The sequence below is a fragment of the Sinohyriopsis cumingii genome, chromosome 16 (genome assembly GCF_028554795.1).
Source record: "Sinohyriopsis cumingii isolate HCF-2022 chromosome 16, ASM2855479v2, whole genome shotgun sequence".
Classification (NCBI taxonomy): domain Eukaryota; kingdom Metazoa; phylum Mollusca; class Bivalvia; order Unionida; family Unionidae; genus Sinohyriopsis; species Sinohyriopsis cumingii.
This window is the reverse complement of record NC_142976.1, coordinates 84028837-84049302: the sequence shown is the minus strand read 5'-3', so window position 1 is coordinate 84049302 and position 20466 is coordinate 84028837. Positions and strand designations below refer to the sequence as shown.

Below are 20466 nucleotides of genomic sequence, written 5' to 3'. Positions count from 1 at the left end.
AATGACTGTTACTTCTGCTTGGTTCCTCCTCTTTCCGGCGGAATAACGAAGCGAAAGAAGTCGAGAATAGTCTACCCAAACATTCCGTCTGCATTGAGACCAGTTCCACATGGTGAGGGACTTCCTATTCCAGAACCTCCAGCAGAATATTCTCTTGATTCATCTGACGAAGACAAAGGTGAGTCGACCTGTTCTTCTCCTGGTCCATCAGCATGCAGTGATCCAGATTTTCACTGTGGTGCATCATCAACCCCACACAGAATAACACAGGAAGAACTAAATGACCTGATTCGTGATTTGGACTTATCAAAGAACAAGGCAGAATTGCTAGGATCAAGACTCCAACAATGGAATCTTCTAGAAGAAGATGTCACAATTACTGCATATCGAAAGCGCCACCAGCAATTGGAGCCTTTCTTCAGAAAGGAAAGTAATCTGATATTCTGTTCCGATATTGAGGGCCTCATGAATGCTTTAAAAATCACTCATGACCCACAAGAATGGAGACTATTTGTGGACTCTTCGAAACTGAGTCTCAAGGCTGTGCTTTTGCACAATGGAAACATTCTTCCATCTATTCCAGTAGCGTATGCTGTCCACATGAAAGAGACATACGATAACTTAAGGCAGCTACTGAATTCCATTGAGTATAACAAGTACAGCTGGCACCTCTGTGGTGATTTGAAGGTAGTTGCCCTTTTAATGGGACTGCAGCAAGGATATACAAAATACATGTGTTTCTTATGCGAGTGGGATAGCCGAGCAAGGGAAATGCACTACATGAGGAAGGAATGGACTCACAGGCAGAATGTAGCCATTGGAGAGAAGAATATCCAACACCCAGCTCTGGTTGAGGCTCAGAAAATCTTGCTACCACCCCTTCACATCAAACTAGGTTTGATGAAGAACTTCGTGAAAGCCATTGACCGGACTTTGCCAGCATTCCGATACCTGCATGAAAAATTCCCTCGACTCAGCGAAGCAAAGATTAAAGAGGGAGTTTTTGTGGGTCCTCAGATTCGAGAGCTTTTCAAAGATGACCGGTTCAACAACTTGCTGGAAGGTGACGCGAAACAAGCATGGAATGCTTTTCGCCTAGTTTCTACAAACTTCCTCGGAAATGTTAGGGCAGAAAACTATAAGGAACTAGTAGAAGACATGTTGATGAAGTATAAGAAACTTGGCTGCAATATGTCTCTAAAGATTCACTTCCTTCATTCCCATTTGGATTTCTTTCCTAGCAACTGTGGTATTGTTAGTGATGAACACGGCGAACGTTTTCATCAAGATATCGCAACAATGGAACAAAGATACCAGGGAAAATGGTCCACTACAATGCTGGCTGACTACTGCTGGACACTCCTCAGAGATGCTCCCGAACAGCTGTACAAGAGACAGGCGAAGAAATCTAAGATGTAGTCAATGACTTGATTTTTTATAGGTAGGCTATTACAGTTGACCTTTTACTATTGGAATGCATTTCGTTATGTAAACATTAATTTCTTGCAGATTACAAAAAAACTAGAGCCAATTTTGCAATTTGACTGTCATATTCGTGTTCAGCACATAAAAATTGATAAGAATTGACTAATTTTATTTCAGTAACATGACTTTTGTAAAAATTTGTTGTCCAGTGTAATACGGTTTGTCAATACCAGTCAATAGACCAGGTCTGGAATTTTTACTTAATATGGCAATTTTATTATTACCAAGGACAGGATCATATTTATCACGGATAATCCAACTACCTGTTTCTGTTAATACAATAAATTTTACTCTGAAGAAATATTTTTGATTGCCCTCGTACTCAGCGAAGTAGTTAATGATAGTTGCCGCTCGTTTGTCATTCATTGTAGCGTCCTTGACAGTGTTGCGAATAATCTTGAACGTTGACCATACATGAGATGCACCATCCGTGTAAAATTCTTTCTTGGCATCATGAATTTTCGAGATCAAACTTTTATTTTTCGGATCAACCAAATCTCGTACTGGTAAGTCAGGAGATAATCTGTCGAGATTAAATTTATATTTAGAAGGCCTAGTTTGGGATAATCTCTCAAACTCGTTCATATAATTAAAACAAATATTTAAATAAAGAATATTATATATACAATGTCTCAATGCAGATGGCTCATGATCGGTTCAGTAAATCGATGCAATAAATCCTGTAGAGGTGAATTTTGTTGGATGCACTTACAAAATATATGGCGGGGGAGTCTAGGACCAATACCGTGTCTGCGATGTGGTATTGGAGTGCGAGAAAAACAGGATTATGTGGAAAGTGCGGTGGAAAACGGTTCAGAGAACTTAAAAGATATTATGACAAGAATAATAATAATAGTGAAAACGCTATAAAATCCGTGGAGGATTATATATCAAGATTTCAGACAAACAATGATTTAAACAAATAATATTATTGTATAAATGGAGCAAAATAAATTTATCCCACATCCTGTCATAACAAGCTACGAATCAAATATTAATGGTGTCATCAGAAATTGTCAGAAAAAAAGTACCGGTTGGTTATATTACTAATGCTGGTTATCTAATGTTTACTGCTGGGAAGAAACATTATCATTGTCATCGATTTGTGTATGAATGTCACAAAGGGTTGATAAAAGATGGTCTTGTGATCGATCATATTGACTCAGACCCTCAAAACAATAATTTATCCAACCTTCAGGTTATTGCATATAGCGAGAACTCTGCACGTGGTAATACTAGAAGAGGTAAGACAGTTTCTAGAAGGGTGATCAAGGCTACAAACACAGAAACTGGCGAAGAAATTATATTTCATTCAATGAATGCGGCTGCGAAATACTTTGATATTAATCCGTCTTCAGTACAAAAAGTCGCGGAAAATATAACCAGATCTGCTTTCTCAAAAAAATACAAACAGAGAATCACCTTCTGATATCAATAATTATCATCACTAGCAAGTATTATATTTATTAACTATTTTTTTAATTATTTCTCTTTTTTGTCAGAAATTATCATTATTATACTACTTATTTTTTGACTCACGAAAGGGAGGTAATTTTATGATTCTCGGTATATGGTCATAATTATCTACATACTCGTTTATGGTTTCTAACTTACAAAAATATACGGTTCGTGTATTTTCTGCTCTATTCGTGAAATATTTATAACAGCACACTACACGTAGACAGCACATAAAATGTATGTAAATACAGAAAACTGACATGTATATTTCAGCTTACTGAGTGTAGAATCCAGCGTCTAGTCTTTATCGATCGCATCGGGTTAATTTTAGCTCTACAGTACAGTACAGGGATCCTGCATGTATTTACTCGATTACAGAAATATGTGTATAATAATGTTTGGAACTAAAAATTAGTTGCATTTTTCTTGTTCAGTACACAAATATATATGATATATATTTTTGTACGTATGTGTGATTATTTATCCCAAATCACCCTTTCAGAATAATAATAAAATATTTCAGAATATTTTTTGTAGTATTTTTTGGAAAACTGATTGATTTGTACCAATCACCCCATCAGAATTAACAAATTGATTGATTTAAATGAATTCGAGTAAAAACATATTTCAGAAATATTTTTTTGCATAGCCCTGATTAATTTGAGTACCAAACTACAAATCAGAGACACAAACTGATCCAATTCATAATAATAAAATATTTTAAAATAATAATAAGATATTTCTTTTCTGAATAAATTTTTTCAGATTATAATAATTATTTGCAAAACTGATTAATTTGCATGAATTTAAGTACCAATCACCCCATCAGAATTAATTTACACAAATTTAAGTACCAATCACCCCATCAGAATTAATTTACACGAATCTGAGTAACAACCACCCCATCAGAATTACAAAACTGATTGATTTGTATAATTTTAAGTACCAATCACCCCATCAGAATTACAAAACTGATTGATTTGTATAATTTTGAGTATCAATCACCATATCAGACACACAATCTGATTATTTTGCATAATTTTAAGTACCAATAATAAAAAATATTTTTATTTATTCTGAAATATTTTTATTTATTCTGAAATATTTTTATTTATTTATTTATTCTGAAATATTTTATTTATTCTGAAATATTTTATTTATTCTGAAATATTTTTATTTATTTATTTATTTATTTATTTATTTATTCTGAAATATTATTTTTTTAAGTTGGTCGAGTTTAATACAGGAGCGTGCATAATTTAGAATCTGATCTCTGCTACAAATGATCTCGATAATATGTTTTCGACGGAGCTCATCTAACTGTTCTTGTGTTAATAAGAAATCATCGTTTCTGTATTCATCAATAACTAAATTAACATTAAATTGCTCCATGTTTGGAGGTTGTGAAAACGCTGTTCTGATGGCGTTTTCAAGTACTTCTTTGTCATGTATAAAAACCATCACGTGCTGGTACATTATACAATATTTACTGGATTAATTAAGATTTCACATACAGATTTATCACAAGCTCTTCTCCACGTATGTCAATTAAGCGATTAAGGTGATCTGTGAGCTTAAAATTTATTCGTGTTAACATATTATTGTGACACCACAAATACACAGGATTAGTTGGTTCTTGCACGATTAAACTTCCAGGTGATACTTGTGGTGTAAATGTATATAAAATATATCCCTGTTGAGCCTGATTTGATTTTCCGAGATCTATTTGATAGCTACCATCAATTACGTCACAAACAAGATTGACCACAATCGTGCTGGTTATATTAACGATTCCCGGAGATACATGCCTGCCACCGCCGTGTGGATCATTATTGTATTTGAGAACAGCTGCTAGTGGAGCTAGTTTTCTCCATGCATCGAGTATTTTAGGAAAATATTCATCAATAACATCATTGACAGATTTTCTTAATCTATCTGGATTATAATCAGGAAACTTAAACGTTACAATGTCAGCTTCGGGTATTTTGTACTTGGTTGCGAAAAACCTTCTATAATCACCCGATGATTCAAAAACTAGGTTTATGATTATATTATGAAAATATTCAATAGTATCAGCTATATTATTTAAAATTTCTACTCGTTTAATAATTTCTTCACGCGTAGATGTCAAATCGGACAAATATTCATTAAAAAGAGTACGTAAATTAACCAGTTGTTCTTCGTGATCTGAATTTATGATACTAATGACATTATTGATATTTATATCATAAAATGAATTACCACCATCAGTGTTGTGTAAAAGCCAATAGTACTCACCAATATTATTGACATGAAATTGATACCATTTATCCCATACTCGTTTTTCTATGTTCCACCAAAAACTTGTATAATTCATTTTAATATTATGATGAAAACTTTTTGCTGACATAAAATCAGCCCGAGTTGGTTCTGGTGGTACTTCATACACCTGGGGAACATCTGGCCAACCTAGCACGGATCTTATCGTGGATTGATAAATATCAACGGCATAATCAGGAGAATGTATTTCAACCGTCGAGGACAGCGTCGGCTCATGAATGTTAATTGATATTTTTGCTTCTTTTCCGGTTATTGATTTTATTCTACATTGAAACTCCTCACTGATATCTTCAATCTCATAACTACCAGTGGGTATTCCAACATCTATCCAGTCAGGAGTACCATCTGGTTTGTTCTTGTTAGCCAATACAAGCAAATTATTTGCTGGTGTACCATTAAATGATTTTGATCTGATATTTGGCCAGCTGCAATATATCCGTAATTGCGCTAGTGCTATTTCCTTCACTGGAATTGCAGTAGGAAAGTTGATACTGAATTCAGGATTAGTTGAACCTACCGAGAGCATCGTTATCTTTGGCGGAGTTGTATTAGTCACGATATGCTGGAGTAATTCTGTCATTATTAATACTTGTATCTTTAATACCAATACCTTCATGATATATTTTAGTTATCATTGAAAACTCGAAATCAGATATAATTCCATCACTGAGACTCATTGATAACAACGAGAACAATTTCGAATATGCTACCCTCGCTGTGTGTAATTTTATTATGTAATTGGATAATTTTTCATTCGTGCAAGTACATATTTTTTTTGCGATGATATTGAGCACACCTGCAATAGTTGTTGCTGCTGAAATACAAATAGTTACGGCTACTGGTGCCATCATTTTCACCGCTGATAATATAACACCTGTTCCAGCAACAACAGCGGATACTGAATAAACAATCACGTCGACGATAACTAATCATCGTCGATATTTCTTTACTTTTACTGTATATTGTTCGACTCGATCTTTTAATGCTGCCTGCCATTCACGCGCTTGATTGTACCTATATTGTGCACCGTCCATATATTTTTATGCAGTAACCAATTGAGGTGTTTCAGCTACAAATTCCAAACACCACCAGTAAGATGTTGCGGTTAATTTCTTATCAGCTGCTTCCAGAATAAATATTTCTTCGGTTCCGCTATTTAATATAACAGATACAACCCAGGAAAACTTATCAGTTGAATGGCGCCATGGATACGTTGTAAATATTTCAAATTTTGCAGCAATGAACACAGACAGCCTGTACACGCCAGTGACTGTTGCGGTATATTTGATAGTTTTATTTTGCTGCGACCATGTTGCAAATCCCGATGATACTGTGCATACGATGTTGGTAATATGCCCAGGAGTTATTCCGGCTGGAATTTTAATCAAACTGGTTTTATTAACGATCTCAGGAATCCCCGCTACGATGTTTTGCTGTGTTTGTTTGATCGTGTCTAGGTTAGTTTTGATATCAACGAGTTTTATGTCAATGGCGTGCGGAGTGCCGAAGAATTTATCCATGGAGTCATCGGTTTTTTGATGGTTTCTTCTAAATCTTGCAAAAGCGCCTACATGAACGTGATACTCGGCCCGCAACGTGGATAGTTTACCATCTACGGTGTTGTAGTTGACATCGACATATTTTTTTGTTGCTGCGTCTTCGTTGGATGTTGGATCTCTTAAAACTACTATCTTATTCCCGTTCATGCTTAATTCACCAGTCATTGTATCACCAGTGTTTCTTACACAATTAGCAACGCTTCTTGCAATTTCATCTCTGATGGTTGTAAACGATATACTTGAATCCCTGATTTTGCCGTTGTCAGTAAATATAGGAATATTATCCGTAACTGCACCGAGAACTTGTCGAACTATATCATTCCATCTGATGTTGCTCGTTTTTAGTTTTCCGTATCGATCCTGAAAAATAACAACCTGATCTGGGTCAACTCCAGCAAGATTCACGATATCAGCGAGTTCATCTTTAGTCGCGTACTTTGACAAATCAACATCGCCGGGTTTTTTCCTAAAGCGTGAAGATCTTCTTCCGTAAATATCAACCATTTTAATAAGACCTGTTGTTTAAAACACTTTACGCGCAACAAAGCAGTTGCTTGTATAATCATGCACGACTTTATGTGGTGGTTTGGATGATTTTGATATAGCATTAAGTACATTAATTGCCTCACGGCCGCATATTGGCGGATCTGTCATTGTTTGTGTGGGTAGCGTTGAATACCAAACCCTGGAACCAGAGGTTCTTGCGTGAAGTGGTGCGACATACTTGATAAATTCAACAGGTGGAGCTAACCCGTACGAATCAAAATAAACAATTCCACGTGGATCAACCGCGTATGATACCCAATGAGTACCGGGTCCTGAATTCGAGTCTAGATTAATAATACCTGTTTCGAGTTTATTTGGTCGGTCCGGCAATTGATCTCGCATAAAAACACCTCTAAAGTCTTTAATTTTTAATTTTTTAGCAACATCAAGTAAATCAAAATTTGATGCTGGAACGTCTAACGTGGAAGCCTCAGACCTTTCCCTCAACGAGATCCCGGTAATCTTAGACCGCGTCCCTTTCTTTTGTACCCATTTCTTGTTGCTTTCTTTAGAGCCATTCCAGCAGCTGTTCCAACACCACCTAATGCGGCTGCTTTTGCTACGGCTGGAGCAGCAGCAGCTATTAATGCTGGAATAGCCTCGAGAAGTGGAAATATACCACCTATTTTAACCATGTCCTTGATGGCGCTCGGAGAAAGATGGAATTGAACTCCGGTTTTTGATTCTAGGGCTTTATTGAAATGTTTAATCTGATTATTTGTCAATGATAATTTGTTTGGACCACCACCAATCTGATCTCGTTTTAATGATATTTTAGTTCCACATTTGTTGGCGGTTTTTGATTGAAGCTTTTTTACCTGACCAGGAGTCAGAGTAACATTAACATGACCATACAACATTTTTATATAAAATATATTTTTCTAAATAACATGATTAAATATTTTCCACTGGTGCATCAACGACTCTCATTTGACCACTACCACCTTCAAGTAACATGGCTTTATCGCTGAGTATGACCGCGATTGCCCTATAATCAACACCATCTGTATTTAACGCTGCTTTAAGATGTATATCAACGACAGATTGTTTTGATAGATCAAGATGCTCCAATGAAAAATAATAAATCAGATACAAAGTTCTGAAATCATATTGTGATATTTGCAACCCTGTATCTACATTTTGATCACGTCCCATAAATGACATCAAACGATGATATACACGTCCTATACTATTTTGTTCATAATTTAGTTGTATATTTTCTGTTGGTCCTTGTTGTCCATTTATCCGTAAAGAAATATCTGTGACACCTAGTTTATCAAATATCATATGAGAGCGAGTTTGATCACCTAATCGATCATGGTTCTGAAACGCAATAAAAATATGTCGTGGTGCAGAAACACCTTAATGTGATGCTATATGCCATGTAAACTGACCGTTAACGTCAGTTTGTATACTATCTGTGCTTGTTGTTAACCATGACAACAAGGATTTACCACCAGTGTCCATGAAAGAGATCAACTTTTGTTCTTCTGCAATCGTTGGAGTCATTACCGGCATCCATAGTGAAAGTTTCGATAATACTACTTTACCAGCATCACCAGCGGGTCTCCACAGAGCATCGTTATCATCACCTTTTCTCACAAGAACCACCGTGTGTCTAGCTCCAAAAATAACCTTTCTAACATTTCTACAAAATCCAAAAATATGCGATAGTGGAATTGTACATGAAATCTTCTATTGTCTCCTAGCAACATACTTTTATGCATTGTAAATCCCAAGTTGAAATCTAGATTAGAACCATGAACTACTGGCCACACATCAGCATCAGCGTTATCGGCAAAATTTCTTGGTCGTCTTATATTATACGGATTATCGTTGGGGTGACCTGAATTATCTTTCACAAACATCATTGTGGGACCTGCTGATCTTGTGTAATCATCAAAATATCTTGCTAGACCAATTATTGTTGTAGCAACGTCGACATCATTCTGAATTGATTCAATATTTTTTCCATCGATCATATATGTGGCACTATTAAATAATGCCATGATCCCATTGTTGACAAAACCAACTTTTACTGCATCTGCATAATTAGCATTAGTTGTTCTTACAATTGTACCTTCTACCTCAATAAACGCCTCAGCAGGTAAAAAGTGTCTACTTGTGTCATGAACTTGTAGTTCAATTCTTCCACGTTGTTCTGGTACTCATGCGTCATAAGAATAAAACTGATAATCACGCACAGATTCATCTTTAAGCACAGGTGCTTCCATGTCAAATGCTGTGTCTGATATACGCTTGAACATTTATTATAATTATTTTCATCTAACACGAAGATTACCAGGTTTGGAAACTCCACTTCCTGATATCATGCTTGAAATATTACTCCCTGATTCACCTAGTCCTTGATCTGCTAACGCCGCTAGTTTTTGATTTGCAGCCTGATTTATTATTCTACTGACATCTGCTGGCATGACTTCAGTACTTGGTAATTTTACTGGTTGTGATCTTCGTCGCAATAATCGTGCTAGTCTTTCTTTGATTGCCGAGAAAGCCCTACCAGCAACATTAACAATTGCACCTGGAGCTTTTTCACGAACAACATCAATAGCCTTCATCGATAATTGTTTTGCAACAGGCGCTACTTTTGGGGCTAACCGTCTAAACAACCCCTGAATAACATCACCAAGTCCATCTCCGTAAATTGCTCTATAGGTTGGTAATCACGAGTTTACCACTCTGACCAATACGGATTTACGATGATTATTGTGTACTATCATCTTATTTTATTTGTTATTTATCTAAGAACTAGTCATCAACAAGTTCATCGATAAGTTCTCGGTAAACGCCAACATCCATGATACCGCCTTGAAATAATCGTTGACAAATATCAGATGCTTCATCAATTATTTCTGATGAATTATTTCTGGCACGTTTTCCTCCTATGAGAACTTCTAACCGTGACACATCATCAATGATATTATCAGGACAAACAAAATTATTTCCCAGACCACTTCCCGTTGCTCCTTCTTCTGTTGTTTTCTTAAATAGTCTTAAGGGTGATTTTTTTTCTTTTACTTTTTTAAGTAGCTCCTCAGACCTCTCAAGTTCTGACATCAACCTTTGCTGTGGTGAAGAAGATTGCTGTTGTTCTATTTGTTGCAGAGGTGGAGGAAGTTGATACTGGGTGAGTTGTTTTTGTTCTAGTTGTTTTATTTGCTCTCTATAAAGTCTTTTTACTTCTTCATCAAGATTTCTATACTCTAAATCATCATCTCTAGCTTGCTTTTTGTTTGTATATACTCGATATATCCATTTAATAAGATTATCATCATTTACTTTTTCATGACGGGGTTTTAAAATACTAGATTTATTAAATATACTAATTAATACTTTTTCAGATAATTTTTCTTTTTTAGTATTTCTAATATCTTTGACAAAACCTTCCTTAAATCTTGCAATCAATTCTACGTTTTCTTTTATTGGTTTTGGTTCAGGTGTATGTTCTTTTCTCACGACGGCAACTTCAGTACGAAGTTTTCCAATACTTTCAAGTATTTCCTCACCAACAGGTGGAGGTTGAGCCGCAGCTATATCAATTGGAAGATCTCGTAATATCTTCTTTATCTGTTTAGTTCTTCTTCCTATTTTTTCAGTTTGTTCTGCTGTTTGTTTTGATACCGGAAGAAGATCTTCTTTGATGACAGTTGTAACTTTTTCAGTAGCTGCAGTGATGGGTTTAAACAGTTTTTTAGTGTCCTCTTCGTACTCAACTTGTGCTTCTTGCTGCGCTTGTAAGTGTTCTCTAAATGAGTCTCTAACAGGAAGAAATTTTTTAATTGCTTCTAATCGTTCTCGTGCTATTCTTGCAGTATGAGATTCTGGATGTACCATTATTTTTTAATATAACAATTTTTTAATTAATAGCAGCAGAGAGGGCACCTACCAATGTTGGTCGTCCAGTGGAGGAAACAAAAATAAATAAACATGTAGAGTACTTTATTTTTCAGCTACTATTTTGAACTAAGGTTTTATTGATGGGGTTGGTTTCAACAAAAATAAAAACCTCCCAGGAAGCTTTTATTTGTAAAAATCTGGACCTTTCTGCGGATTAGATTTCCATGACGGTTTTATTTTTTTGTTGGAATTCTTGGGTCTGTTCACCCTCTCTGCTGCTCAGGGTGGGAACATTTTCATTTACAATGACCTATAACACAGCTCTATGTGTTAGACTTTACATTTTAGTAATGATTTAAGCAAATTCAGCATTATTTAACTTCCCTGATGAACAAAAAAAAACAGTGGATGAAAAGGAATAAACTTGATTAGACATAAACAGAATCAGGACCTTTTACATGGAGGAGATTTTGTATATTTACACCATCAACATGGCTTCTGATATGACAGAATGTGATGAATGATTTGTTTTAAGAAAATGTTTAAAATATTGTATGCATATCCATCAATATGGATTTTTATGGTTCATTTTATTTTTTTAAAATCATAACATCAGCATAATCAATCTTTATGGTATGTGTATGGGTCAACTCTGACCATATCTGGGTAAAGAACTGGTGACAAGGGAAGAAAAACATAACAAATCAGAGGTATGGAGCTGTTACTTGTTGAATAAAATGGTTTCAAGGTCAAGGATTGATTTCTCATTTCCCAACAACAGCATTACAAGGAAGTGTATATTGTTAAATTTCGTGAAAACTGGATTCAAAATATTGAAGTTACATGTCTAAAAAATGTATACATTATGTAATGAAAACTACACAGAGGACCCACTAAGTAAACACCTTCCAGAACAATATCTATCCTTGGTGATTACAAAATAATCATCACCTATCTGGTGATTGGAATAGTCCATTATGCAATATTTATTTGATAAACCTGTGGCAGATGGGTCAATTTATCTGTTTTTATTTAGAAACAATTCCCAAAAATGTTGAATTTGTAAGAGGACTTCACGACTCAAGCTTAAATCTAACTTTATGATTTCTTCAACTTAATTACTATGCAATCTACAAGACTTGATGACATTTAGTAGGTCTCATTCTACCTACATAGTGATGGTAAACTTCATAAAAAGCTTTCAAAAGAAAAATAGATGTCAAATTCTTCGTTCTAGAAATATAAAGGGATTCCTGTGTTCACATACAGACAAAGTTTTGATCTATGATGAAAGATTTGTATGGAAATATAACACTGGAATCTCTGAGCTTATTTTTTCAGATCTGTAAATTAATGAAAATCTAACACAATAAAACTAAAAGTGGGGAACCTTTACACAGAAATTAAAATTTTAAAAAAATTAAAAATTCATGTTTACAAATGTTTAGCTTTTGTTTTTAAAAAAACATTTACAAAAACTAGCCAATATCTCCCTGAATCTACCCAAGACTACAAAAAGGTCATAATGGTTTTTGTGGGAAATGATTGAAGTGTAAATACTTGGGAAGCTGTTAATGATATTTCTTTGCAATTAAATATGTATAATGCATTTCATGCCATCATTTTATATGCCAAATTCATATATTTAGATACATGAATGCAGGGATAACAAAATTTATACATTTAGATACAAGTATGCATGGATATCACAATTCATACATTTAGATACTTGTATGCATGGATATCAAAATTCATACATTTAGATGCATGGATATCAATCACAATTCATACATTTAGATACTTGTATGCATGGATATCAAAATTCATACATTTAGATGCATTTAGATCACACAGCAATTCATACATTTAGATACATGTATGTATGGATATCAAAATTCATACATTTAGATACATGCATGCATGGATATCACAATTCATACATTTAGATACTTGTATGTATGGGTATCAAAATTCATACATTTGGATACATGCATGCATGGATATCACAATTCATACATTTAGATACTTGTATGCAGTGATATCTGAACACCATGTAATGAATGTTACTACCTGATCTTTCTCAAATGACTATTGACCTCTGACCTTGACTTCTGGTTTTTGCTGCATGAATTACACAGGATCATTCATATCCAATAATGATCCCATGTGCTCCTTTTCAGAGATGATCAAATAATGACAGCAGGATGCAGCAAATTTAAAACATCCTTTTAACAAGATGCTGAGGTCAAAATGATGTCAGGAACTATGTAATTGTTGGATAGCTGTATTTACAACCAATCAAGACAAGTATTTCAGATAAGACAATGCGACCAAAATTACAAATCATCCATTGCTATGGTTACACACCAATGTTTTCTTTATAAGCAGCCATACTTGGAAGCAAGAAGAGGGACCTTTCATAACAAGTGGTTGCTTAATAGAGGTGAATTTATTCAATATTATGGTTCATGGAAATAATACATGTGATCTTTGAGTAATGTTCTACTGTACATTAAAGAATTCATAACCAATCATTCTTATAATCATACTTTTACAATGAAATGAACCAGACAGTTCTACAAAATGGTTGAAATCAGATAGTCACTGAAAGCATGCAATAAATGACTGACAGATAGTTAAAATGTAATTATTTAATCAAATACAGATTCCTACTTACTGATGAACTTAAAATTTGGGATTTCGCTGTAATCTGTATTTCGAAGAGTGCATTCCCCATATTCAACCATAGACAGCTAAGTACATCTGAGACACTAGCACAACAAACAAAATCAGAAAGAAATCTCACACAGCAAGCGGTTTTAGAGGGAAAAAATAAATATGAATTTAACCACACACCAATATTAACATACAAAACTTCCCAAAATAAACAAAACTCTGAAGTAAATTACACCAAGCAATCATATAAAGAAACTCAAAAATGACACTGAAAATGTGTTGTATCTAATATCCACATAAAAAGAAGTAAAAACTATATGATCACAAACATTTCATTTCAAGATACAATTCCTTCAAAAGCGAAAACCTTTCCCAATTTATATACAGCTATAATGCATCATACATACCATGATCCCTTTCAGGCTCAATTTCCTGGTAGTAAAACATCAGTTTACTGGTCGCATTTCCTCCCTTTGGGTCCAGAAATCTGTCCATAATTTCAATCTGAAAGTGAAAATTATTGTTGGATTAAAATAAATAAAACTGGCACAAACTTTGTTCAAATCAAAACGGTTATTCTGCCATTAAACATGGAACATTTTTGAAGAAAACAAATATGACTGATTATGATATTCCATTCTTTTAATGAATGGAGTGTAAAACAAGAAAGTACCCAACTGGTTTCTGATTATAAACATGGTAAGGCACCACATTTTTCAATGGCAAAACTAAATTTCAGTGGCATACTTTCCCTTCATCCCTAGAAATATAAAATGACACATAAATATTGTTATCAACTTAATGTTTTAAATCAATGAATAGACAGTTGATTTCAAATATCCTGTTAAAAAGGAGTATGGTCAATTTACTTTTTTATATGACTCAATGCAAACTATAATCATAGAATAATAGGGAAAAAGACTGACTCCTGCTTGGAGACATTTTTGAAAAATTTATGACAAAATATTGACATTGGCAATTTCTGGAGCGAAAACTTTTTTAAAAGCTAGCCATTCCTGCTAACTTTCTGAATCCTCTCTTTTTGAATTTAAAAATATGAAAAGCAAAAACAATTTATGATACAACAGGTATAAATACGGGCAGTGCTTTATTAAATGATATTCTGGGTATCAACTCTGCTTTTTATCTAGACACCCACCAAAGTTACCAAGGTAAAACATAAAATTGTTCCTAGAATCTATTACTGAGTTGACAAGCTTTGGTGGGTTAGCAGGCACACACAAGTAGAGTGATAAAGATAACACATGTTTACTATGATCTAGTGAAACACAGTAACAAACATGTAATCCCTAAATCATGGTACTGACAGAACAAGACCATTTGCCTTGCAGTGTTGCAATTAGCTTTTACATATATATATATATATATATATATATATATATATATATATATATATATATATATATATATATATATATATGCAGAAATTATTTTTATATTTTTTTCTTTCAGTCACAGCAACCCTGACCACTTTGTTGTGGAGCCCAAATGAACAGTATTCACCCATACACCAAAGCTAAGTGATTCACAAAGAGTTACCAGGTCTGTGGTGCAAAACTAATGTTATTATAGAGAAACCATTTCTAATTATTTTTTTCAACAACAGTGACCTTGAACTTTGATACCAAAATCAGTAGACTTCTCCTTATCACAAATGAATGCTATTGCAAAGTTTGAAGATATATTATATAGAACTGAAGTTAAAATGCAGAAAAGGAAAAAGTTAACTGTCAGATGGACATAATAAAAATCAAATGAAAAACAGTATCAAAATGTACAACGATTGCTGCATTGCCAGACTTACCATGTAATAAATAGTAAAATATCAGAAATAAATGCAATTATAACATTTTTAAACAGTTACTGACACTTAGATGCTGATTATTAAATTAAGAATTTTGTGGACTAGCTGAATATAGACCTTCTGAAATTTTGTCATTGTTTAACAGTGAAAACTATTAAGATTTTCAATTTATTCAAATAGTGGGAAAGAGATTAATAAAACATTAGGCCAAAGTCAAGCAAATAGTATGTATTATGAAACATATTTTAATGGGACTTCTGTATCATGGTGTGTATTATAGTTGGAGAATAAGTGGCAGCCATGGTGTGTATTGTAGTGGGAACAACAGTGGCAGCCATGGTGTGTATTGTAATGGGAACAACAGTGGCAGCCATGGTGTGTATTGTAATGGGAACAACAGTGGCAGCCATGGTGTGTATTGTAGTTGGACAATAAGTGGCAGCCATGGTGTGTATTGTAGTGGGAACAACAGTGGCAGCCATGGTGTGTATTGTAATGGGAACAACAGTGGCAGCCATGGTGTGTATTGTAATGGGAACAACAGTGGCAGCCATGGTGTGTATTGTAGTTGGACAATAAGTGGCAGCCATGGTGTGTATTGTAGTGGGAACAACAGTGGCAGCCATGGTGTGTATTGTATTGGGAACAACAGTGGCAGCCATTGTGTGTATTGTAGTGGGAACAACAGTGGCAGCCATGGTGTGTATTGTAATGGGAACAACAGTGGCAGCCATGGTGTGTATTGTAGTTGGACAATAAGTGGCAGCCATGGTGTGTATTGTAGTGGGAACAACAGTGGCAGCCATGGTGTGTATTGTAATGGGAACAACAGTGGCAGCCATGGTGTGTATTGTAGTGGGAACAACAGTGGCAGCCATGGTGTGTATTGTAGTTGGACAATAAGTGGCAGCCATGGTGCGTATTGTATTGGGAACAACAGTGGCAGCCATGGTGTGTATTGTAATGGGAACAACAGTGGCAGCCATGGTGTGTATTGTATTGGGAACAACAGTGGCAGCCATGGTGTGTATTGTAGTGGGAACAACAGCAGCAGCCATGATGTGTATTGTAGTGAGAACAACAGCAGCAGCCATGGTGTGTATTGTAGTGGGAACAACTGTGGCAGCCTTGGTGTGTACTCTAGTGGGAAAAACTGGTTGCCATGGTGTTTATTTCGTGTGAACAGCCAAAGTGTGAATTGTAGTTGAGGCAGCCAACATGTGTATTACAGTGGGAACAATAGTGGCAGTCATAGTGTATAAGGGGAGGGGGTATTGGAGGTGGGGTAGCCATAACATATAGTGGAAACAAGTGAGTGTCATAGTGTGGTGTGGGCAGCCATAGTGTGTATTATAGTGTGAAAATTAGTCACAAGCATGGTGTTTATTACAGTTGGGGCAGCCATGGTGTGTATTATAGTAGGAACAACAGTGGCAGCCATAGCATGTATTGTAATGGAGCAGTCATGGCGTGCACTGTAGTGGAAGCAGTCATAATGTGTATTGCAGTGGATCATTAGTGGTAACTCTGGTTAGACCATTTCTTTAAAACCATAAATGTTGATCGTCTATTAAAGATGGCAACCAAAAGTGATTCAACGGCTCTGTATGGTCTAATGGAACATCTGAATATTTGTACCTGATTGCCCTCCAAGATGGCATCTTCCACTTCACTGCGTTCCAGCCCCAGACTGTCTGCAACAGTCTGCAGGATCCAGTTATGGCGCTCATCTAGATGATGTCTCTTAGCCTCTCTCTCCTCCTTCAATTTTTGCTGAAAAATTAACAAAAGTCAATAATTTTAAGACCAATCCAAATCAAAGCTTTGACCTTCACAAGTATTCAACTTTTGACCTTCAAAAGTATTCAACCCTGACCTTGACAACTATTCAACTTTAACTTTGACAATGATTCAACTTCGATCATCATAACCAAAATGCCATCTTTTATTTGGTAACTAACCTAATAAAAGAATTTGTCTCTTGCCAGAATGACTAGATTATTTCATGAAAGTAGATATCTAAATTTTATTTTTGTAAAGTTCTATAATACTATAGAAATTATATTAAATCAATACAAAGAAATTTTACTAAAATCAATACTACAGAAATTACACTAAAATCAAGAGGATACTCAATTTCTGTTCTTGTCAATGTCCTGGAGTATTTTACAATAGCAAATGTTTCAATTTTTAATTAAACTATCTTTTGAAAATAAAGATAAAGTAATTACAAATGTTCCAATTTTTCTAATTCAATAGACAATGGATTTAATATTAAAATAAATATTAAAATATTGCTGACATTCCACATAATATATATAATATTGTAGGAAACCTAATAAATAATACAGTAACTATCCCAGATACAGTGCAATAAATTAGATTTACATGCTAATAGATTTATTTATGAAAGCATGCATTAATACTAATGTTATGAGTTAAATTTCAACCAAAAATACATGCAATTAATATGTCTATGTTTAACTAAAATGTCACTGTCATTTCAATCACTATATTTAAAGAGAGCACTTACTGTGCATAAAAGTTCGAGTCACAGTGACATAAATATGAGACAATTTTATAAGTGGTAGGCAAAGACAAAGAATGCACTACTGCCCTTTTACCACTATAGCGTCATTCAAAAATAAGGACAATTAATGTATTGCTGCATGTCAGTCAAAATCTAACACCCACTGACCAATGCAAGCATAACCATGATGTACTGACACAGTGCCCTACAAAGCTTGTCAGACATTCGGGCCAATATCCTCATCTAGCTGACGGCCATTATGTATTACATTAAAATTCAAATCTCTATCACTTCAAATTTATCAACCGTTTTTCTTGAAATTTTCAGGTTAAAACTTAAATAAAATGAACACCAATTTAAAACTTAAATAAAATGAATACCAATTTATACAGGGAAAGTCTGTAAAGACACTTTAAATCCCTTATCAAGGATTTTCTGTTTGTAGATAAATTCAATCAATCACAGCAAAACAACTGAACACATGCATCATTAACTTTGAATCAATCCAACCAATCCTATATACTGACTGCATTATTCAAATTAGTATGGATCATTATATTTAAGTTTAATATTAAAATTTCATATCAAAACATAATTTTTTCCAAATACAGTATATCTCCTATGATAAGCCCTCAGAAACAGCCAAATAAAATTTTCAAAAGGTAGGTTTCGGGGTAGGTATGAGGAGTGGTACTGGTGGGTGCTTATTAACAACAAAGATAGTTTTTCATAAGTATTTGTCACAGAAATGTGTAAAAATGGGAATGGGCATCAAGCACTGACTTATCATTACACATCAGCTTATCATAGGATAGATACAGTATACATGTAAATATTTGATCTCACCTAGATACAAGCTATCATACCAACCTCATGTAAGCAGAACCTCTACAAATAAAGTAAAAATAAATATTGGCTTGTCAAAGATAAAATTTAATTACTGACAAGGCTTCACATCTGTTAACCACTTGACTGTCTTCTGTCTTGTATTTACCAACCAAATCCTTTTTAAGTTTTCTTATCATATGTATTGCCTGTTTAATGAAAACCTCTCTATGGTTACTGCAAGTAAACTAAACCTACAACATAATGTATTTGTTTCTTAATTTTTGTAGGCTTTGGGAATTCTCACTTTTCACTATCCCACATGTGTATCCTAATTATTTTATTCTGCTTGTCAAAGTCAAAATAAATTGCTGTAATATTATTTATATGCAACAATGTTAATTCTTCAATAACAGCAGCCTATCACTGTAGTTCATTTTTGGTCTGAGGGATTGGTGTTTTATTTCTTTTTCCAGATGAGACACTGGATGAAGTCTAAAAGTCTTGGATATAATATTTTGCATGGACATTCCTTATTTTTTTGTGCCTGAAACTGCATGGAAGCAGCTTTTGGTAGATACAAATTGTGACCTTATATTTTTAAAGGACTTAACACTTTTTGGGGTTGTATCTTTGTTTTGTATGCTTTTTGGGGGACTACATCTTTATTTTATGTTGTTTTTTGTATCTTTGTTTTTTATGTGATTTTCATGGCATCTTTGTTTTGTGGTGTTATGGTTGTATCTTTGTGCTTTATGTGTTTTTGTTGTATCTTTGTTTTACTTTTGGTTGTACTTTTGTTTGGTATGTGTGTTTGACTATATCTTTGTTTAGTTTGTGAGTTTTTGATGCAGCTTTGTTTTGTATGTGTTTTTGGGAGATGTTTTTGAAGAATCTTGAGCATTTTTATATTTTGCCTTCTGGTTGATATTTATTTCTCAGGTTCAAAGGACATTTGGGTTGGGGTTTTCACTCAACATATTTGTTTCCAAGCTTTTGTTTTGTACTATATAACAAGGATTGTCCAGCTGTACATACATGCATGCATGCACACACACACACACACACACACACACACACATACATACATACATACACACACACATACACCCACCCACCACACACACACACACACACACATACATAAATAAATAAATAAATACATATATACATACATACATCAAAGAAATCATAAAACAGGCAGATAAAGAGCAGCCAATGTCACCCCACATTTTTGGAAAATATAAATTTAGACATGAATGGCTGCCTTAAGTCTTTGTTAAGGTGCCGCGCCTTTTACAAAATATTTTCTGGCATCCCTATACAGTTAATATTCAGACCAATATCATCGCTTCTGTGCCTACAAGTGTAATGCATATACGGTA

At 34.5% G+C, this 20466-nt stretch overlaps 1 protein-coding gene across 4 annotated transcripts in view; it reads right to left on the bottom strand.

Moving 5' to 3' along the window:
- Window positions 1-20466, bottom strand: part of LOC149780919 (dynein axonemal heavy chain 5-like) — a 199854-nt gene that overhangs the window by 173522 nt on the left and 5866 nt on the right. For all 4 annotated transcript variants that reach the window (XM_089938013.1, XM_089938014.1, XM_089938017.1 and 1 more), the window contains exons 2-3: window positions 17365-17499; window positions 14309-14405 (exon numbers count right to left, since the gene is read on the bottom strand). In XM_089938013.1, the coding sequence (XP_089794139.1) occupies window positions 14309-14405; window positions 17365-17499 (232 nt within the window). The remainder of the gene's footprint in view (window positions 1-14308; window positions 14406-17364; window positions 17500-20466) is intronic.